General features: G+C 42.0%; 2 protein-coding genes across 10 annotated transcripts in view; one reads left to right on the top strand and one right to left on the bottom strand.

Moving 5' to 3' along the window:
• The window catches only part of TSPAN4 (tetraspanin 4), a 518,538-nt gene that overhangs the window by 11,071 nt on the left and 483,703 nt on the right, over positions 1–23,764 (bottom strand). For all 8 annotated transcript variants that reach the window (XM_073347182.1, XM_073347184.1, XM_073347186.1 and 5 more), the window contains 2 exons: positions 10,033–10,134; positions 1,889–2,020 (listed from right to left, as the gene is read on the bottom strand). In XM_073347182.1, the coding sequence (XP_073203283.1) occupies positions 1,889–2,020; positions 10,033–10,134 (234 nt within the window). The remainder of the gene's footprint in view (positions 1–1,888; positions 2,021–10,032; positions 10,135–23,764) is intronic.
• The window catches only part of CHID1 (chitinase domain containing 1), a 332,345-nt gene that overhangs the window by 292,141 nt on the left and 16,440 nt on the right, over positions 1–23,764 (top strand). For both annotated transcript variants that reach the window (XR_012159318.1, XR_012159319.1), the window contains exon 12: positions 22,047–22,166. The gene's annotated coding sequence lies outside the window, so the exon portion shown is untranslated. The remainder of the gene's footprint in view (positions 1–22,046; positions 22,167–23,764) is intronic.

Here is a 23,764-nt window from a genome sequence, read left to right as displayed (position 1 = left end):
CAGAAAGGGATTTAGAGTGTGCAGCTGACATAGAAATAGGAGAGTGCTAAGTCCTTATGCGCATTCACTGAAGTGGCTGGTTTGCTTCCTTTGTGCCAGTCCCAGCCCCAGCTGATGGACTGCGTAGTTAAACATCTAGTCTGCGTTGCTTTCACAATATGTATAAGGAAAAAGGTATTAATCTACAGCAGTGACTAGGTGTTTGGCCCTGCTCGCCGCCTCTCATCCCCATATTCAAGAACAAGAAAAGCTGTTTTTTCTTTATCCGAAGTGTTATGTAAAGGTAACTGGAGGCTGTACAGTAGAGCTGGGAGACGTGTTGATTAGAACCAAACCAGCTTTGGTTGGAGTCCACCCTCTGTTTAGAAATTTCAGCCCATGCTTGTGAAGTTTTATTGAATTCAGGCTGAGAATTGAATTTCTTTTTTGCTTCACTTGGAAAGCAGCAAAACTCCCTTTTTCCACCTCAGTAGCTGCCCTTGCCTCAAGACCTTCCCTACAGCTATCTATGGTATAAAGGGAGGGTCTTAGGACTCATTTAGGAGATGGGTAGGGTGTCTGGCTACTGGCTCAGGGAGGAGCTGGGTGGGGATTTGGGAGCGGGGCTTACCTCTGGAGGCTTTAGTCTGATAAAAGCAAACTACAGGGGTTTATTCGTTGAGCTCACAAATGCTGGACCTGATTCAAAGACCACGCAAGTCAGCAGAAAGGCTTCAGTGGGACTTGGATCAAGCTCCCTGTCAGGAACTGAACTCTGCAGGGTTACACAGCTCTAGTGCCTGGTGAATGTCCGTGCCACTCCAACCTGTTGCTACTGTGTTCCACATCAGGGCCTCTGATACTCATGAGGGTATGTGTTTGGCTGCATCCTGTTCCACCCCTACAGATGCAACACTAAACTGAAAGGCACTGTCTCTTTCCTAGTCAGTCGGTGCTCCTCTGCTCATGATGTAGGTCAAAAGCCTAATGGAAGAAATTGTCTCAAGTAAAATTGTACTCCATTTTGCTAGCTTTGAATTAGTAAGAAGAAATTGTTCTGAGTTTATTTTTTGCAGATTGTGTTAACATTTGTTCTTAGAAGGATAGAAGTTTTATGGCTGTAATTGTCTTATTTACTGTTTGGTGTGAGTGAAGAATGTATGGCAATTAACTGAGAAAGAACACCTGGGTCGGATGGCAATTTATTATCAATCACCAGGATGGCAGATTGACAACCCTAAAGCAGAGGCATATACCCCAAGAACGAGATAAGGAGTTGAGCCAAAGGGGCAGATAAGAAACATCTGTGGATTCTCCCAGTAACAACTCAAAATACTGCTAATTAAGAGCAACCCTGAATACCCCATGATTGACAGCTCCGGTGTGACACAGCAAAGTCCAGAGACTTGTATGGGAACTTATTACTATAAAAGAAGGGTGTATTGCCATGGGACTTTGGGTTCGTTCTGCATCAATATCGGAGCTGCATATGCTGATTTTAATGCTTAAATTGTACTCTCAATAAACATGGCATATTGCCTTATCCCCTTTTAAAAAAGATTCCATGTGCTTCTTATAAGCATAATAATGAGATCATTGTCAGCAGTAGCCATGTGTCCGGAGAGATGCATGTGACTTCCAGAGCCCCGTGCTGTCTCTTGGGAGGGAGGAAGCCTCAGCCCTCTGGAAAATTCTTCAAGGTGCTGGCTTCACTGCATAGTACAATGTGAAATAATGGCCCTTGGCAGCTCTGTGAGGCCATTTTATGATGATCAAGTTTTAATGTCTCCAGTGCACCTTTGCCTCCTGTAGACCTGTTGGTGGCCATCCCCCATACCTACCTTATGTCGACTGAATTAAAACAAGGCTTAGGTAACTGCCCTTGCAGCTGACTGAGAGGAATACTCACAGCTTTCCACCAGGTCCCCGGGGAGTGGAGTCCACAATTCTCACTGAATTCCAAGCAGCACGAGTCTGGCACCCGTGTAGTATTGTACACTTCAAACCAGTCAGTGTAGTTTGAGACCCCACAGCATCTGAACTGGAGGAGGAAAAAGCAAGGATGACAGTGTGAGTGTGCTCTGGGATTTATGGGCAAAAGACATCATTCATTACATAATGCCGCATTTTTACTTGTTTTGAGGAAATGGAAGAATCTTCCACACCTCTTGCTGGGCACAAGCATTCTCTTATTCCTACTGCCTCACTCTGTGTATTGGGATTAGGCTAACAGGGAGGGGAGGATCCATTAGACAGTAAAGAAATAAACTCCTGTCTCCCCACTTTGCTCAGGTAAAGCAGCTATAGTTTTCTTTCCCCCCTTCCCTTGCATGTCTCCCATGCTGTGTAAGAGTGTTGTCCCATGAGCAGCTTGAATGGGAGAATCACTAAGCAAAACCAAACATTTGTAGTGGCAAAACAGTGAAGGATCTGAAACTCAGGAATCACAGCCATGGATTAGGATTATTCCCACTTTGCCTAAAAGAATTTAATCTGCCTGAGAGCGACTATAGTGGTGTTTTACTCCTTGCTGCCAGGAGTCATGACCTTGAGATGCTTGTCTGCCACCCTCCAAGTGGCCTCCAAGTGGCGAAGGGATTGTGTTTTGTATTGAACACTGTAGCAGACAGTCTCCTGATTAGAGTCACCATCACACTGTCCTCCTCTGTTGTTCATTACTAATGATTGACTCTCCAAGTCTTTGTTCCTCAATTAAAGCTTTTTTCCCTTCCTCCCCCTCTTATGGAACAATTCAGTAACATCGTAGTTTGAGGACACTAAATGACATCATGAGCACAAATTTGAGACATCACTGAAGCAATCACTCAGAGTGAATAAACCGAGGCTGAAGAGAAAGTTTCATTACATGTCAGTAATGGGAAGGAAAATACAGAAAATGTACATCGCTCAGGGGAAAAAAATACATAGCGTCAAATTATGTCTGAGTTACACTGGTGTAAATTGAAATGAATGGTATTACTTTGGATTTACACAAGTAAAACTGAGCAGAATTTGGTTCGTCCTGCTTTTTTCCACATATTTCTCAAATACTTTACCTAATTACTTACAAGGTGGTCAAACAAAGTGCTCAGATCTTGATTGCAAAGATGTTGAGTATAAAACTATATTTTAAAAATTAATGCCCAATTCTCATTGCCTGATGGTTTTGCACCTGTAACTCCACTGACCTCAGCTCATACTTGAGTCCTAAATTAGTGGGATTTAAGTCATGTTTATTCAAGTAACTATATACATCTGTGTAGTACACCAAGTCCTAATATGTAAGTCCTTCTGCACTTTGCAGGCCACAGAACCTCACCCATCCACTCCTGTAACAGACCCATAACCTCTGGCTGAGTTACTGCAGTCCTCAAATCATGGTTTAAAGACTTCAAGTTACAGATAATCCACCATTTATGCTAGTTTAAACCTACAAGTGACCCGTACTGCAGAGAAAGATGAAAAACCCTGCAGGATCTCTGCCAGTCTGACCCGAGGGAAAATTCCTTCTTGACCCCAAATATGGTGATCAGTTAGACCCTGAACACGTGGGCAAGACCCACCAGTCAGACACCTGAGAAAAGTCTCTCTAGTAACGCAGAGCCCTCCCCATCTAGTGTCCCGTCACCGGCCATTGGAGACATTTGCTAATAGCACTCATAGATCAGCTATATACCATCACAGGCAGTCTCATCATACCATCCCCTCCCTAAACTTATCAAGCTCAGTCTTGAAGCCAATTAGCCTTTTTGCCCCCATTGCTTCCCTAGGAAGGCTGTTTCAGAGCTGCACTCCTCTGATGCTTAGAAACCTTTGTCTAATTTCAAGCCTAACTTCGTTGATTGTAAGTTTATATCCATTTGTTCTTATGTCTACATTGGTGCTTAACTTAACTCCTCTCCTTCCCTGGTATTCATCCCTCTGATGTATTTATAGAGAGCAATCCTATCTCCCCTCAGTCTTCTTTTGGTTAGGCTAAACAAGCCAAGCTTTTTGAGTCTCCTCTCATAAGGCACATTTTTCCATTCCTCAGATCATCCTAGGATCCCTTCTCTGTACCTGTTTCAGCTTGAATTCACCTTTCTTAAACATGGGACACCAGAACTGCACACAGTATTTTAGGTGAGGTCTCACGAGTGTCTTATAGAATGGTACTAACACTTTTCTGTCTCTACAGTAATACTTTGCATCCTAGAAGTGTATTAGCCTTTTTCACAGCCACATCACATTGGCAGTTCATAGTCATCCTGTGGTCAACCAATACACCTAGGTCTTTCTCCTCCTCTGTCACTTCCAACTGATAAGTCCCCAGCTTATAGCAAAAATGTTGTTAGTCCCTAAGTGTATGACCTTGCACTCTGCCCTGTTAAATTTCATCCTATTTCTATTACTCTGGTTTTCGATATTGTCCAGATCTTCTTGTATGATATTCCAGTCCTCCTCCATATTGGCAATACCTCCAACTTTGTTCCAGCCACAAATTTTACTTTTTGTGCCAAGGTCATTAATAAAAATCTTAAATAAGATAGGTCCCAAGACTGATCCCTGTGGAACTCCACTAGTAACCTTCCTCCAGCCTGACAGTTCACCCTTCAGTATGACCCATTATAGTTTCCTCTCTAACCAGTTCTTTACTCACCTTTTTAGTTCTCATATTAATCCCCATCAGCTCCAATTTAACTAATCATTTCCCATGTCGAACTGTATCAAATGCCTCACTGCAATCCAAGTAGATTCAAGGTGTATGTTCTCTGTCCTGTTGCCAGTGGATGTGTCTCTACATCACAAGAGGCATTGTCAAAGCTGATCTCTTTATTGGCAATCCGAACAGACCAGTCAAGGATTGAATAACAGAGTAAGTGACCTAACATCTCACCCTAGAGGTAGGATGGGAGGGGAATGGCCATTGCTTGGCACCCAGTGTGGTCATTCACAGAGGATATAAAATGCCACTATTCTGATATGATGTAATTGTACACCCTTGTTCATGTGTTTAAGAGACTAACACAAGATGCAAGGCAGTGGAGAAAAGAGCCTATGGTGGCCATTTGTACTCCTGCTGCCAGTGCTTCTCATTTCCGATGGATTAACAAAGTACTGCAGGCTCCAAAGCGGTTCAGATCACCTTCACTAGCGCTAGCTCTTTTTTTCAAGTTAAAAATAATTCCACATTTGGGGGGGGGGGGTCTCTATCCTGTGTTGGTTAATATCTAAACTCAGGCCATTTATGTGCATATTTAACATATCCATCTGGATTGCCTAGGTTTCCCACCTGCAGCACAGTGTGTCTTTTTTACAGGTTAAGTACTTAAAATGACCATGACACAAATCATATCACGGTCTATCCGGCTTCGAAATTTCATCATATTTGCTAGGGTTTTTCCTCCCTATACTGAAGAAAGAACTCAATTATTTTTGTGAAGAGTGCTAATGATTTTCACACTTGAGAAAGAGAAACAATAACCACCCTTCAGGGGTGACTTCATCTATACTATCTTCATTGCCTGATGAAATTCCTCTCCAATATGGGATCAGTCAGGGACTCCAGATCACCAGCTGCTTGATGTGATTCTGTTTCTGGCTAAATTGTTTTTCCTCCTGTGAAGTATGAGAGAGAGTAGAGAGATATACAGTATAATATAGAGGCCTAAACTGAGTTTAGGGGGGTCTCATTGTGCTAGGTGCTGTACAAACTCCTGCTAAGAGACCATCCCATCCCTAAATAGACAAAGGGAGGGAGAAATGAACTGTAGCAGAGCCACAATTGCTAGGGTCCCCAGTCCAGAGCCTTAACCACAAGGCCATCCTTCTATTCAAGCTAAGGGTATGTCTTCACTACCCGTCAAATCGGCTGGCAGCAATCGATCCAGCAGGGATCAATTTATTGCGTCTAATCTAGATGCGATAAATTGACCCCCGAGCGCTCTCCTGTCAACTCCTGTACTCCAGCTCAGCAAGAGGCACAGGCAGAGTCCACGGGCGAGTGGCAGCAGTCGACTCACCGCGGTGAAGACGCCATGGTAAGTCGATCTAAGTACGTCGACTTCAGCTACGTTATTCATGTAGCTGAAGTTGCGTAACTTAGATCTATCTTCCCCCTCCTTCTCTCCCCCCTCCACCCCCAGTGTAGGCCAGGCCTTAGAATGGTATTTTCACAAAGATGGGGACCGTGGGGGTGGAGAGAGTAGGGATAGAAGATAAACTCCATTAAGGCTCCTGCTATTGCTCATATGTTTTTTTTTCCTGAGGATGCTGTTCTCCATCTATGTATGTGCATGGCCCATTGCCCAACCAATGACTGATCTTTACTGGGTCCACTAGAGAAAGGAATACTGAGAACCAGTCTCCCATATGGCACTGTGATTAGCTCTGCTGGCTTTTCTGTCAATAACCACTAAGGAACAGGAATACAAACATAATGCCAGAGCCAGGATCTCTCATACAATAGTCCCCTATATACTCCTAATTCCCCCATAGGTGATTACACTCTACTGATTAGGAAAGTAAGGCAATAATTATTCTTGAACAAAAAAACAAACCAAACAAACAAAAGACTGGCACGTATACAATGCTATTAATCTTCCAAGTGCTTTACATAATTAACTATACTGGGATTCGCTGTTGCTGCATCACTGCAACAGCCTGTTACTAAGTATTTGTGAAGGATAAGCATGAGAAGCAATTAGAGTGCTAAAAACTGCTCTGGGAGAGCTCTTTATTGTCCGCCCTACTGCCCAGCACTGAGACTTGTGCACATTTAAAAACTAGAGCACAGACACAATCTCACCATTACCATGCTAGCAAGTGAGAGATTTAACACTGTTGTGTCTTGCTGTGCAAGTCTGAATTTTCCTATTATCTTGTGTGCTCTTTCCCTAAATATAATAACTAATAAACCTTTCACGTGAAGATCTCCAGACTCTCCAAACATTAGTAGATCTTAAGGTCAGAAGGAACGATTATGATCACCTCATCTGACCTCCTACATAACACAGGCCATAGAATTTCACCCAGTGACTCCTGCATCAAGCCCATCCCTACTAGTTAAGCTAGAACAGCCCTTTTAGAAAAACATCCGGTCTTGTTTTAAAGATTTCAAGTGATGGAGAATAAACCATTTCCCTAGGTAAGTTGTTCCCATTGTTAATTACCTTCACCGTTAAAAATTATTATTAGTCTGATTTGTCTAGCTACAGTTTCCAGTCATTGCATCTCAGTATTTACCTTTGTCTGGCAGATTTAAGAGTCCTCTACTTTCAGAAACCTTCTCCCCATGTAGACTCTTAAAGACAAGTTACTTCTTAACCATTTCTTTGTTAAGCTAAATCGATTGAGCCTCTTCAGTCTCTCACTGTAAAACAGGTTTTCCAGGCTTCTAATATCCTTGTAGCTCTTTTCTGAACTCTCTCCAATTTGTCAACATATTCTTTTAAAAAGTGAACCCCAGAACTGGACATAGTGTTAAGCCTCAAAACACCTAGTTTAGATGGGGAAGTAGAGGCATAGATTATGGGCTCCCAAAGATCACATAACAACCCAGAAATCTTGACTGCTTGGTGCCCTGCATAACACCAAGAAACAGGACTCATTCTCCTAGCCTTGACACCCAACACTTCCTGAAACATCACTGCAGCCAGTTTAACCTTTACCAGAAAAGTTTATTGTTAGCCAGGGAAACACCCCGCAAGGTTTCCATACATTTTACTCATTAATTTTAGATGAATTAAGCAGAGTCAATATTCTAATACCTCTCAAAATAAAAAATATTAAAACCTTTAATTTATACTATAGGACCTCAGAGTTACCAACCCCTCAGGAACGGAGGTTGTTCATAACTCTGAACAAGACACTATGGTGGTCCTTGCAAAAGTTTACAACTGAACATTGACTTAATACAGCTTTGAAACTTTACTAGGCAGAAGAAAAATGCTGCTTTTCCTTTTATTTTTTTATTAGTTTATGTTTAACACAGTGCTGTACTGTATTTGCTTTTTTTCTTTCTTGCTTTCTTTTTTTAATCGCTCCTGCTGCCTGATTCTGTAGTGCCGGTTCCAAATGAGGTGTGTGGTCGACTGGTCAGTTCACAACTTTGGTGTTCATAACTCTGAAGTTCGCCTGTATTTCATACAGTCTAGTCTGCCCATTGAATGTTGCTGGCAACTGAAGATCAATTTACCTTATAAGCATTTAATACCCAGTCTTTATTTGGTCATTATAGAGTTTCAAAGTGAAATGATAGCAGACATGTAGCACTGAAACCTTTGTAGCTGTAACAGGATGACCTTCCCACAGTCAGTTCTTGGCATCAGGGAGGAGAAAACTAAAGACATATTCAGGGAAAAATCACACTGGCAAGAAAATCAATTTCTGTTTTTCCCATATCTGTTGTTTCTTGGTAGTTTTTTCCCCCCAATCACAAGTCAGTGAACTGTTTGTAACCAAACATTTGATTCTCAGCAATAGAGTGAAATGATATTTATTTTCCATATGTGCTGTTACCACCAGGAAAAACAAACAGCAAATGAAATGGTTACGGCAATGAAACCTGCTCTATTGTATTTTTTTTAAAAGATGAGGCTTCAAAGTTCCACAACATTCCAACTTGAAATTGTATATGACATTTAGTAATATAGATATTCATGATCTAGGTACTGTGACTGCAGGTAGCAAACTTTTAGAAATTGCACATATTCAACTTTGAATTTTATCTCTTCTACCTTTCCTCCTCAGAATATGGATGAGAATTTTCATGCTCATGAAAGCCAGAGATATAAAACGCTGGCTAACTGAGAGAATGTTTGCTGGAGTTGTTCTACCCTTTTTCACACACAGTTCAGCCAAGGCCCATCCATAGCACTCACGGCTATCCCACTCCTGAGATGCTCTGTCAATGCACCTTGATCCTAATTTGTATCATCCTCTGGTGTCTAGAACTTGGTCCCAATGCAACATTGACAACACACTTTAACTCTAACCTGTAGCATCCTCTGGTATCCCAGTTCTGGGTCCTGCCAATGATCCTTAACTGTTCTAGGCCTAGGTCCTTCCTAAACAGTGTACCATATGTTATGACTTGTGTTGTATAGGGTGAAACATCTGAGAGTCTAGACTGGGACCAAAACAAAAAGCATAATTCAAGATTTTAACCCAGATTCCACCAAGGGACGTCAAGGGTGAAGAGGATGATTTATCACAGGATAGTCTGGTTGCATAGCAAAAAGGGGAAAAAATGTGATGGCCCATCTGTCAGTTTGGATAGCTTATATAATCGTGAGGGATAGCCTTGGAGTTGGTGCCCCCCTTTGGCCACTCATAGAGTGCTGTAATGAGGTACAGCAGCCACATGGGGGAGGGGAGACTACTCACACCTATATCCTGGCCAGCTTCTCTGGAGGGCAATTTGGGGGAGAGCTACATGAGAGTGTGGGGGAAGAAAAGCAGGGCAGCACAATGGCTGTGCTCATCTACTGATCGACCTTTTTTGCACAACAATCCAGTTGTGGCGTAAGTGACTTTGGAAAAAATGGCCTCAGGGCCCTTCCACGATGAAGTAATGGCCAGGGTGTTGCTGCTAAAGGGGAAATGGAGTTAAGAATAAAGAGGTGGTCCCACCCTCTGGAAAATGACTGCAAAGCCTTCATAGTTCATCTTGGAGAAGCAGAAGCGAATTACCTTTCATGTGCCGCTCCTCTGTACTATTATACGTTGGGTTAAACCTTGTTATGTTCAAACCTCAAGGGAACTGATGCAAACGTGCTGTTCATGTAAGATAATTGTAAGAGTTCATTAAGAGGCCACACACAAAACAAGGCATAATGGAGTCTGCACAGAAACTAGCACTGTGGGGGTGAGGGGTTCCACTGGGTATTGTGACCAGGTGGGTGGGGCTGTCTGTAGGTGTGGAAAATTCTAGCTTGGGGGGAGGGTCAGACAAGAAATAAAGAGAGACATGGTGTTGTTGGTAGCACATTAATGTGTAATCCCAGAAGAGACCTCTGAAGAGACCAGAAATAAATTAAGAGGAAAAACAAAACAAAAAACCATTAGACTTACATCTGTTTGAATGATGCTCCATGCATTAGTTAGGCCAATATTTCCATCTGTCCCATACAAATGAAGACCTTTTTTCAGATCCTGCTGAGCATACTTATCAATCTGAAAACAGAACAAATAACACTGCATATAAGTGCACTGAAAATTAAAATGTTCAGTATGCCACCTCTCAGATGAGCTCCCTTGGGAAGCCAGGGTGACAGTGATATAGAAAGTGGGTGGGGAAGCATCACACTGGGAATTAATCATCTAATGCTACTCAGTGTCTGAGTGGCATAGAGAACTCGTTCCTGCTCTCTCTAAAACAATTGTTAAGTGGATACCTAACAGGGCAGTCAGTTTGATGGTCTATCCTTTCTTCTGTCACAGACCCTTCCACCACGGGGTCCATCTTCCTTCCCTCTCAGCTACCCCTAAGGTAAGCGGGTCTGGACTAGTTCTAGTTACAATACTCTTCAGAGGAGGCCTAGAAGTGATCACATCCACTCTCTAACTCACATTTCTCTCTCTAGCTGGCTATTTGTTCTCTATAGAAAAAATATTCCTGAGCCTCTCTCGTGTCTTCCCTATGGTGTCAGCACAAGCACCTGTATCATATTCCCATGCTTCAGCTTTTTCTTTATAGCAGCTGTGGGACTGACAGAAAGGGATCAGGATCGTGGTGAGGAGCAGGGAACAGCTCTGTAATGTAGAAAGATTATGAACACTCAGGGAACTGAGATACAGTTTGCCTAGCAGAGGTGCTCTTGAATAGATGCATTCATATTGAGTTAGTACAAGTGAAAAGTTCTGATTAATGGTCCTTCCAGCTGAAGTAGCCTGTTTAGGATAGGTATAGCACGATGAGTGCACAGTTATACTCTGCCCCACCAGTCTGCTTTAATCCTACCTGAGAAGGGGGAACAGCCGGTCAGAGCCGCTAGTTAGTCACTCTCAAACCTCCTTGCTGAGACTCTCAACAAGAACACAAATGCAAAAATCAAACACTCTGCATTTGCACAGTGCCACCTAATGTACAGTGTCATAGTCAATACAGGACAAAGGAAATACAGTCCATGACCTTTAGAGGTTCCCCCTCTGGCCGCCGTCGTTCTTCCAGTTGAGGGGGATTGAACTGAGTGAAGCTAGTTCTTAGTTACCATAAGCTGCAAGGGGTTTCTAGCTCCAGCACACACTGAGGGCCTGATTCTCCACTACCTTGCAAGTTGGGTGATCACTTGCACCTGGGCAAAGTGGGTCTAAAATGTTCCCAGAGGCGTGAGGGGAGAATTTTAATTTGGTATCATTGACATCTGTATAAAGCAACAGTAAAACGACTGCATAACGTGCAAGGCAGTGTGGAATTGGGCCTCAAAAGTCTAGGACATCCTCCATCAGGAAATCTCCACTGTGCACAGAGGCTACACTTGGATCTCTCTTCCCTCTCTTACTCCTCTGATTCTCTGAAAACAAACTTAGCTGCACAAGAGGCACTATATTAATGAGAGCCAATGATAAAAGGCCACTGTGATGCTGTGTAGGAGAGAGTCGTATTTGATTACCAACCCTGTAATTGCCGTGTTAACACTTTCCTCAGCTGTGACTTCCGTGCACTCCACTATATTTAGCATGTAAGCAGCTTGTGATTTTAGTCAGGATCATATACCTGGCACCCTAGTTACAGGAGAGTTCTGAAGGTGAGAACTATCGGTACATTTGGTAAATTACAGAACATCTGCAGGAGCAGGGGATCTTCACCCCTCTTTTCAGAATTAGATTAAACTTGGGTTTCATGTTCTCTGCCTACCCTCCCTCCCTCCCTCTAAATTTATCTAGAACCACTGTTATGTGGAGGAGAAGCCACCAGATAGAATGGAAACATGTGGCTGATCAGTTGGATAGGTGCTTTATTTAGTACGCCTGGCTCATGAGACAGATCATGGTGTCTGACACCATCAAGTGGTCCAGAGACATCTACACAGAGCACATCACGGGACACTGTCAGTACTAGGACAAGTAAACAAGACCGCTGGTCAGGGAAATAACCCACTTCCTCCCCTGACGAACCAAGGGACGCACCCCACCCACGTACCTATTTGCTACAACAACACTGACTTAGACTAAATACGTCCTATGGGTGGCGTACCCGAGATCACTTATTCACTGATGCTTTAAAAACTCCCGCACCCCAATCTGGGTCTGTGCTGGTTATGTGCTATGTATATATCTTGTGAACCTTATAACTGATCCTTGTGACCTCTCATAACTCAAGCCTGACCCCAGATGTACAGTACCTTCCTTCTTAACTTGTGTAAATTTGATTTTAAACATTAGCTTTAATAACATTTTTAAATCTTTCAGGGATGATGGGGTGAATGACTTGTTGACATACTACTTTCCATCTGTATAGTTCACAGTAGTAGGAACAATGAAAAGGAGAAGAGCTATAATAGAGAGGTAAAAGGGAGGGGCACAGGCTGGGTGGGGAAAGATATCTAGGCAAACAACTTTGTTGTCCTGGAGGTGAAAAATGAAGGGATATTCAGGAAATTGATTTTCTCAGGCTCTAAAAATTAATCTTTGAAATTAAGAGACCAATATACCATCCTAAAGTTCAAATCTCCCCTAATCTGGAACAAGGGTGCCCAGGTCAAATGAGAGAGCAAGGTGTTTGCCTGAAAGGCAAATGATGTGCTGTTAGAAAGATACAAAATGCCAAGATTCCTTTTCTTCAATCAATTCTGCTTTCGCAAACCATTTGACACAGCAGCACAGCATGATAATCTGTTTTACCAGGACTCAGACACCACCCTAGTTAATGTAATCTTCATGCTCTGTTTCAGATCAATAATTTTTAATAACCCAGTCAGCATTTATAAAGTGCCTGAAAGATCAGAAGCAATATTTTGTTAGTCCAGGTGTGCTTTAACATGCTCTCATTTTATCATAATAGATTGCTTAACCATGCATTCCTGCTCAACATTTTACATGTAACGGATTCACTAATGTGCAACTTGTAGTGGCAAAAAAGAACAGACATCTCTGAGAGATTACCACTTTTCCCTGGATGGGAGAAAAAAAGAGCTGTATGAATCTGCCTGACATCACAGGGCTGCCTTCAGAGGTGGATTTAACAGCACATTGCCCACTAAGGTTAATGGGCATTGTGTGGCTAAATCCCTGTGCACTGCACCAAAAATTAGCCCCAGTCAACCAATTTACCCCTATTGTGTGCTATTGATTATTTACACTATCTGTTGGATTAAGGGGAGAGTGCCGGTTTGCTTTTCATTGGAGAAGTAAGCACTTTGTGTAGTCTCATGTCTATGTGTGTCTCTCTCCTTTTGCTTGTCACTGCCCAAAAAAATACCAGAGATACTGTCTTACAGTTCTGTAGATTGGTGACAACTCTAGGTAAGTGGTAAGTCAAATGCTGTTAGCTGAATACACCTACATCAGCATTCTCTTCTTCTGTATGCACAGGTGATTAGGTTGGTGCAACTAATAGTAAGTGTTAGTAACCCACAGCTTAATATGTAATAGGGTTCATTTATAGTGGCTCTGGCCAGTTGGCCATACACTGATACACAACTGTCCTGTACCCTCCCATCTCAGAACATATCAATGATGTACCTCCATGATGCAATTTCCTGAAGCCAGTGGATGCACTGCTAGCCACAGGGACTTCCCCCACCAGAGTAGTGCCTGGGACAGCCTAATCTTTGCTCCTGGAGGGCATAGTTTTGACCTGCAGAATCTCTTGGTAGTGGTGATGCATGAGGTAAGGGACCCACTTGACTCTCAGAGGCCAGGCAAAATTGATATGGAGACAAAGCAGGAAGAAGGCTGTGGAGTTATTTTTTAGACTAGAAACACATTTGTAGAACAGAATGTAAATTGTGGCCCACCCCTATGTCAGGAGAGAGGCTACTAGGCACATAGCCCTTGTGCCTGCAGCAGAGATGTGCAGAAGCCATGTAGGGGAACAAGGGCTATGTGCCACGCATGGCTGCCCTGATTCAAGCCAAGTCTGGCCCATTGTTAATAAATAACATCTTGCATTAATTAATGGATTGTATTGCCATAATCTTGGGGCAGAAGGAGCTGCTGACCTCAGAGCATCTGTTGGATAGCTGTTCCTTTTAACAAAGGTAATACTGCTAACCGTGCTATGAATAATCCTGTGGCCACATGCTACCTTGCTTGAGCACTGTATCCTTTTCTGTGAATTACCTACCTTTTGGGGTTTGAAGTCCCCCTAAATGTTTAAGGTCTGCTTGAGGTTCTAGTCATGTGATTCTCATTGACTTTGACAAAGGGCTTTGTGTAACTAAATCACAATTCCGCTCTGAAAGTGTAAGCAGTAGATGTTCCCCAGAAGGCACTCATTTTGTGCTAATACCAAGTTTGTTTCCTTCATCAAAATATTTTTAGAACACCAGAAACTGTTTAAAATGTCCTTGATATCTAATCTATCTTACTTAAATAAAAAATTCACAGTGTACTCAAAACAACCCTGAACTTCTCGCACATTCCTCGTTATGCCTTTTGTTTGGGCTGTTCAGGAATGAATTTACCAAAAAACAAATAGCAGAGAGATCATCCAACCCTGCTGAAAATGTTCCCACCTAGTCTGCCAGCTGTACTTGTTTGTCTCTGTGCTACCAGCTTACTGGGTTTTTAACAACCGGGATAGATGCCTAACACAAACCAAATACTCTGCACCATGAATCTGCTGTGTTCATCTTCAGGTGAGTCATGTCTTTCATAATGCATGACTCCATTTAATGACTAGATGCAAGGAAGCATAATAAAATATTGTTGAGAGATTTTAAATAAGACACCTGTTTTTAGCAGTGTGGAATACCAGAGGTTTCCTTACCTGAAATGGCCAAGATGGGTGACTCTACCATTACCCTGGAACTAGAACAGAAACAAACTCCCTCTCTTTGGGATTCATCAGGCAAAGAATAGGAGACAACAGTTTCCCACAGATGGCAAGTCAGAGTGTGAATTACAATAACTGCTTTGGCTCCATACCCAGGGGAATCTTATCCATATCCATGTCCATCCATAATACCAGATTTCAGTGCAGTTTCTGCTAACATGGGTTAAACATGGCTTGCCTGTTTGGTATGGACCAGGTAAATCTATTTTAAAACAGTGTTAGAGAACCACTTGCTAGAACAACATATTAGGACCTTCTCTAAGGTCAGATCCTGTCCCACTGAAATCAATTTGACGTTTCCCCCAGGAAGACCTGGAGTGTGTGCACTTCCTGCTGTGACTTGAGGTGTGAGACTGGGAATGCCCCATGGAAGAGCCTTGCACCTCCACTTCTTGCTCCAGCTGAGATAACACAAGGTACCGGTAGCTCTCCAAGGACTAAAGAGGGTGAACCAATATGCTGCATCTGTTTGCAGAGCAATCAGCTAGTCCCAGTTTTTACAGTAGTCGGGAGTTGATAAAATGTAGTTATAATGGCACTAAAGAGCCTTAAAGTCTGATTCAAACCCCACTGAAGTTCAGTGGGGTTTAGATTAGGCCCTTAGACCCAGATTAAAGATATTTAAGCACTGCTCTTCTCAGCACTGAGATGCCTAAGTGATTTAGGAGCCTTAAATCTGGGCCTTAGTGCTTTGCAGTCACAATTCTGGCATTGGTTATGTATGTGGGGTATGACTGCATCAGGCCCTCGTACCTCATTCTGTCATCCCACATGTTGAGCTGTATGATGGCTTGGTGAACTGCCCCATGCATTTCCATGGGGTGTTCACTCCAAGACGCATTGCTCTGGGAGACTACGTCAATACCATGCTCACAGAGGACTCAGAGGACCCAGCCTGCCTACCTGTCCTCCAACCCAAGTTGCTATACTCCAGTGCTGGGGTAAGTAGCAGGTGGCTCTCTGAGAGGGAGCAGTCTTTAATACTCAAAGAGAGAAGGACCTCTGCTGCTACTCTTGGAGGGGAGGCTGCCTCCTGTCACCCCGTATACTGCTGTCCCTGCCTCTCTGGGAGGGGAGGAGGGTATCTATTGCCACTTCATGTGTGAGCAGGGCCACTAGGGGCCGCATGTGGTGTTCCTACCTCACCATGTTGTTTTGCTTGTTGTTACGTGAGTCAGTGCTAAAGTCCCTGGAAAAGCTTTTAGAGAGAGTCCCCAAGGAACTTGTCGTCAGCATTCCCCAGGTTTCTAACCTGCAGCTGAATAGAGAATTTTAATTTCAAGCCTCACTGCTCCTTACAGCGTCGTGAACAAAATATTGCACCAAGCCCCACAAATTACTGTGATTCCAAACAGCAATTATAAAACGGGACAAAGCTGCTAAGCAGGATTTCAATATTGGTAAGTAAATGTTCCTGACCTTTCTGGTGATTGCTTCCCTGCCATCTTCCCTCCCCACCAAAGGAGGAGAAGCTGTAAGGAAATGACAATATATCCAATTGTTTCCCACTGGATGAAACTTTTAATTTCATGCCTTGATAATCATTCTTTACAGCTAGCACGGAGACAGACACTGAATGTAAACAGAAAGTCCCTAAGCTATAAGGTCATTCATGAGAGCTCTTTTGCCTGCTAGGGAGAGATGCGATTGATTGTACTGATAGGTAAGTCTCCCCTTAAATTGGGCAGGACTTAACTCAGCACCTGGGTTGGCTGTAAGGATGAAAATCTGAGGGGCTTATTTTACGTTGGGGACTGCACCGCATGCTGGCTATTGAAACCCTCGTTACCCCATCTGCCAAAAGAATGAAAATCATGTAGGGCCTGATAAAAAGCCCAGTGAGGTCAGCGGGAGGCTTTGCATTAATTTAATTGGATCAGGCTCTTAGGAGCTATTTGATCCTATGTGGGGAATGAGAGAACATGCTATGGACCACTAGCCATTGCTTACTTGGTATATACCTCCTGTTACTAGCATTGGTTTAACACTGCATTTCCATGCTATGGTTTGTAGGATTCGGGGGGAGTGGTTGTTTCTGTCCAAATTTGAGATATCTCTAATATTGAGTAGAATTTTTTGTTTTGTTTTGGAGTATTCACTGTGTGAATTGCTTTACTTTAGCTCATTCCATAACACTTCCCAGCTGGTCGTACCTTCATGTTTAGAATCGTGTTGGCTGGAAAAACGTGCACCGCCAGATTTCTTAATGCTTCCCTAAATTCTAACAGGTTCACCCATATGCTATTAGCCCCCAACAGTCCTTAGACACCAAGGAAGATTTATTATGACACCTTGGCATTGCTTTATGAATTGCAGGGCAAAGGAGGAAGCGAGAACAGACGATCCTGGGAAAACTTGCAGGGAAAAGAATGGCCTGGTGGTTGAGATGCTAGTTTAACTTGGATCTATTGAGCCACAATTTCTCAGCTATGCTATAGACTTCCTGTCTGTTCTTGGAAAGTCACTATTTCTCTGTACCTCCATTCGCTATCTGTAAAATGGGGATAATCATTCTTCCCTGCCACAGAGGAGTGTTGCAGAGAAGATACCATAAACCTGCCAAAAGGAGTTTTTGACAAACATGTTTTCACAAGTGACTATTTTGATTCAATTTATTACAAGCAAACTAGGATTGATATATTTTGGTTGGAGAGCTTTGTGTGTTGTGGCTAGACTTTTTAAGCTGTTCTGGGAGTTGTATAGACTAAACTCAATATTTTAGAGATACCTTATAACCATTGTCACAAATACTACAGGCAGACTTCATCCAAGAGTGCTACTTTTTTTTTTTTTTTTTTAGTGTTTATACATATTTATATTAGAAATTATTTAGACTTGGGCAACAGAGCTCTAATAACTTTTCCCTTCATTAACACGGTTTTGATAAACTGTATTTTACATAATTTTCCTGGGCACACACATGATATCAGCAAATTCATATGCAATATGGGCCATTTGATACCATTACCCCAATACACGCTCTAAACACTGACAAACCAACTGTTCATCCACCTGAGCTACATGGGCCATGGTCTCAAAACTCATCTATTGCATCCTCCCGCTATGAATCAGAGGTTACAGCATTTGTCATCTTGTTCTTCATATGCGGTCCGGTGATTACATGCATTCTCTCATCTGTCATCCGCCTATATGCCAGAGAGGTCAATCTACCTCATATACCTGCCCTATTTGTGCTGGAAATGTCACTGTGTTTTATCCTGTTCACACTGACAAGTGCAGTCTGAGATGCCACACTCTAGTCTACATACAGTCTTTACTTGGTCAACTGTGCCCCAGAGTATCTCATGCATATGAGACGGGGTTTTATTTCTGGACCTCTCCCTACAGAGTAAAGCTGGCACTCCAGATAGTTCTGCTTTAGCCTTCTTTTACCCTAGGCAGCAAGCATGGGAACTGCCAGACTAGATCAGAACCTTGGTCCTAATGGACCACCAGATGTTTCAGAGGAAGGTGCAAGAAACCTTGCAGAAGGCATTTTGCCCACCCCATAAAAATTTCACCCCAATAAAGATTGTTTCAGAGTTTAAGGCAAAATTCTATATTCTTCCATCCCCACCCCACCCCCTTTTATTTTTGCATTAATTATAACAACACTGGATACTAGTATTCATTAAAACATTCAATCCCTCATTAATATTGTGTGACTATAATATTATATTCTTGTGCTCAGTGACATCCTGTGGCAATGGGTTCCACTGTCTAATTATGTACTATGTGGGAAAAGTATTTCCTTTTTATCAATTTTGAATTTGGAACCTTTCAGTTTCACTGACTGTCCACTCATTCTTGTGTTGTGAGATAAGGAGAACAGAAGTTATTCTTGCAGTATCTTGTTTCAAATCAGTGTAATCAACAGCACATTATAGTGCCGTGTTTTACTGCAATAATAGGAAACATCTAAACAATCTTCACTTAGTTAATTCATTTTCAACTACTGAAAATTGCATCACTCCCTGCAAGAGCATATCTGTTTTCTATCAGGTGCAGTGAAGAGCTGTACTGGCCTCCTTCAGTAAAACAAAGGGGGACGGGGGCATTTAACAGCAATGACTTTCATTTTTGTTCCTTCTTTCGTCCACAAGGATCCCAATGTGTCTTCCAAACCAATTTATAAACTCTTCACCTGCCTTTGAAATGCAGTTACATCAGGAATAACACATAGTAACTGGTGGTGGAGCTTGGAATTTCCACAATGCTTGAGATGTTGCTCTCAAGGGGAAAGGGTTTACAATTGCATAAACAATGTGAGTGGAAGCATCTTTGAGCTTTCACAGATATTATCAGGCAGATCCTTAATTGATATAAATTCAAGGAGCTCCACTGAAATCAGATTTGTACTAGCTAGGAACCTGGTCCTATAATTTTTAAAGCCTAAGAAAATAAATTTCCTGAATATCCCTTCATTTTTCACCTCCAGGATAACAAAGTTGTTTGCCTAGATATCTTTCCCCACCCAGCCTCTGCCCCTCCCTTTTACCCCTCTATTATAGCTCTTCTCCTTTTCATTGTTCCCACTACTGTGAACTATACAGATGGGAAATAGTTTGTTGGCATAAGCTGTGATTTTTTTTTTTGTAACTGCACCTCAGTTTTGGATAGGAAGAAGAAAAGACTATTTCCCCCAGAGACTGGAGAGTGAATATAGGTAAGAATGTAATTAATCCCACTGGAGATTAGCCAGGACACTGAGGTAACTCATTTATCTTTGAAGACAATCCCATGTGATATTTAATGACTGCAAATGGTTTGTTAAATTGGTTTTCCATCGTGCCTGAAAGACAGTACACTGTCAGTCACTAGATGAATGCACCTCTGATCCCATCCTGGTCTCTTTGAGCACAACCGCCTCAGGCCTTGAGCCATCACCTCTCTCTTGGGGTGGAATCCCATGATTTTCCCACACTGACTGGGCCCTAGGCTGCAGTCTCCCGATACAGCACTGACAATTGTCAAGTACTGTTTTCCCCACCTGATTTAATAATCACAAGGAGTTCCTTATATTTTACATAGGAAGCCCTTTGTTCACATAATGAACAGTATGAGCTACATCTGCAGGGCTATACTAATTTACATCAGCTGAGGAGCTGGCCATACATAGTTTTCCAATCAATTCATACACCTTAAATATTTACAAGTGTAGAATTCACCCAGCATGCAGATTCGATTTTTTTTCCCCCTAATCAACATGATAATGAATGCGGGAGAAATATTTGACTTGATATAATTGTAATTAATTTGCTGCTTTGGCCTCTTGCATGTGTAATTGATTTTATTTCCCTGTCTCTTTTCCCCCATCCCTTTCTCCTAGTCTCTGCAACTATGGAGTTGTTTGTAATGTGTAAGCTGTGAGCCAAGGATAACTGTTCATGGAAGATTTTTGAATGTTTACCACAAATATATAAATAAGATTTTTTAAGAGCGATCTAGGACCAATTTAAGAACACATATACATACACAATTACACAAAATCAGTTAACTGTGTTTGAAAATTCATTTAAATTAGGCAGTTGCACACAGTTACCTGATAGGTACGCACAACTCTAGTAATTTTGTAGAGAAATGAGGGACATGCATGGTTGCATCCCTAAACAGACTGAAAATCAGACGCCTACATTTCTGAACTAATTTTGATGCAAAATATGCTGTGGTCAACCACAAGGAATTAGGCTTGATGCATGAATTAATGGGTGAAATCCTATGGCCTTCTATGCAGAAGATCAAACTAGATGATCACAATGATCATCTTTGGCCTTAAAATCTATGAAGATACTGTCTAATATTGTCCTGTACTCTTTGTCACAAAAATGTGATTCTTTTCACCAGTTACCACCAGTAGGAGACTTAAGATCAATTTTAATTTAAATATGTATCTACAGCAATTAAAATGCTTCTTATCTCTTGGACTTTCAGGATGTCAACTTGAGCAAAATAGGCATAGTTTGCTATAACCATTTGAGTTTGTCCTTACATCACCTAGCCTCATTATCCCTTATATCCAGCAGTCTAATGTACATATATCCAGTTAACTTGTCACGCTTTCACCAGCTCCAATATGCAATTCCTTTTGAAAGGACTCAGAATCCGTGATGATGCCGTTTCAATCCCAGCCTGTTCTTGGTTACTGCTGATGGCAGATAGAATCCAGTTTGATTTAAGGCACAATGATGGAACTGACGTCCTTTTTGGGATTCTCTTGTTCCAACGTCTTATTGTAATCAATTCTGAGGCTTTTTCAGAGTCTAATGCATTGCCTGGCATATCCAGACCCATTTCCACTGCAAACTGAATCCTAATGTGTATTGCACAACTGTGAATCCTGAAGCACATAGTTGGTATAAGCTGTTGTTTTGACAGCACAAAAGCGCTTCAGACTGCTCCTTCTGTGGTATCATTTTGTGAAAGAGACAGAAGTGTGCAGTGGGGGATATATCTCAATCTTCTTTCTGTAGCCGTAGGATGACAGACTCCTGCAGACCTGCTTGTCTCACCACTTTCAGAGGTTGGCTGCATCTAACACCTTGTCTACATAGCAAGTTACTGTGTGAAGCCAGTTAGAACATCCAGCTGAACTCTGGGACTTTCACTGCTCGGTAGCAGTGTCCACATGGGATGGTACTGTTAGCAGGCTGGTGCACTGTAAGTAAATTCACACCATGGCTTGCTGTGCAGTAACTTGCCATATAGACAAGTCCTGAGCGTATGGACCATGCAATCCTTTAAAAGGCCATTAAAGCCATTATTGGGATTAACCAATGTATTTACTAGTATCAGTTTGTACCTTTTGGGGTAATGGATTTTCAAAAACTGGCTTCCTTTTCTGTGTCCTCAACTGTTTGTCAGGTAGGGATCTAGGTACCTGCTATGTAAGCACAGGAAGGTGCTTCTGTCCAAGTGACAATGACAGAACCAGCAATTATTTTGGAGTACAAAAATACTGGCCCAGCAACAGCCAGGCTGACAACCATGCCTTTCGATTTCACGTCAGCCTTTTTAATATAAAAGGCACTGCAGCTACTTGATTCTTTTCAGTTCAATTATCTTCTCATTAGTTTTTTTTCTGATGCAGGTGAAAATGGCTTTTACCAGTGTAAGGCTTCTGGGTACAGAGCTTTTCTATGCTAGGAACTTCAAAGGTGGAAATCTCTCCCTGAAATCACTCCAGACAGTCACACTTCAGCTCTACTGAGTAAGTATCTGTCCTGCTTGGTTCTCAGCATTGCCTTAGTGGTAAAGAATGATGTATATTGTAAATCACTTGCATGGCACAAAAGGCACAATATAAACGTGGTATTGTCCTGTGTGCATGATCCCAACCTATAAGTACCATTAAAAGGTAATTTGCCCACTACTTACTACAGTAATATCTGAGATACTGCAGTTTACCCCTATATTTAGAAGGACATCTGCTGGCAAGAGCTGACTTTTCCCCCCGCCCCTCTTATGGCAATATTGTTTTATGGTAATGTCTAAAGGCCCCAACCGAGATCAGGCCCCCATGTTGCTAGGTGCTATACAAACAGAATAGGACAGTCCCTGTCCTGAAAAGCTCAATCGCAATAGGCGAGTACTTCACAGATGGGGAACTGAGGAACAGAGAGATTAAATGACTTTCCTCACAGGAAGTCTGTGGAAGAACCAGGAATTGAATCTTGAAGGGAGATTACTGGTTCATATCAGGTCTGGGGTAATTAATGTGCAATCAGAGACTGAAGTATCAGAAGAAAGAGTGCTGGAACAAATTGGTAATTTAAAAAACCAGTAAGTCACTAGGCCCCAATGGTACACATCATGAGCTCTGAAGGGCCTCACATATTAAGTGGCTGAGCTGCTAGCAAAAATATACACTCTCTCATTAAAAACAGCTGTTATACCAGAGGTTTGGAGGGTAGTAAACATTGTATCTGTATTTAAATAAAAAGACTTCAGAGGTGATCTGGAGAGTTAAAAACCAGCAAGCTTTACAAGACAAATAGGTTGAAATGGTAATTAAAATAGAATAGAATATAGAATATATAGAATAATAAAACACCTGGAAGATCATGATACAATAGAGTCTAACCAGCACAGTTTCTGCAAAGGAAAATAGTATCTGACTACTCTCTCAGAATTCTTTGTTTTGACAATGCCCCTCAGGAGAAGCTACTACAGATGCTAACTAGCCTGGGTTGAGAGGCAAAGTATTGTCATGGATCAAAAACAGACTAAGAGGCAGGAAACAGAGAGTAGGAATCAATGATTGATTTTCATCATGACAAAAAGTTAATGGCGGACTGCCTCCAGGTTCTCTATTTGATCCAGTGATGTTTAATATAATCATTAATGATCTGGAAAGTGTGTGGGGGGGATGAACAATAAAGTAGTAAAATTTCCAAATGATTAAGTGTGGGGGTTTTTTAGGTTAGTCAAATCCAGAAAAGACGGCGAGGCACTTCAGAGGGACATAACCAAATTAAGTGAATGGGAAACATGATGACCAATTAATGCTGTTAAATGCAAAGTAATGCACATAGAAAGGAAAAAGAAACTGCTCCCACATCTTACAGGATTCTAAATAAACTATGTCAACTCCAGAAGGGGATGTAGGCATCTTTTGTAGGCAGCTCAATGAAGAACTTTGTTCAGTGTTCAGCTGTGGTCAAAACTAATGACGTTAGGATGCATAAGTAATGGGATGGCAAATAATACCAAAAATATTATAATACCTCTATATAAATCAATGGTGTTGCCTCATCTGGAATACTATGTATAGTACTGCTCACTGGATTTCAAAAAGGATATAGCAGA

This window comes from Lepidochelys kempii, chromosome 6 (genome assembly GCF_965140265.1).
Source record: "Lepidochelys kempii isolate rLepKem1 chromosome 6, rLepKem1.hap2, whole genome shotgun sequence".
Taxonomy (NCBI): domain Eukaryota; kingdom Metazoa; phylum Chordata; order Testudines; family Cheloniidae; genus Lepidochelys; species Lepidochelys kempii.
This window is presented reverse-complemented; position numbering and strand designations above follow the sequence as displayed.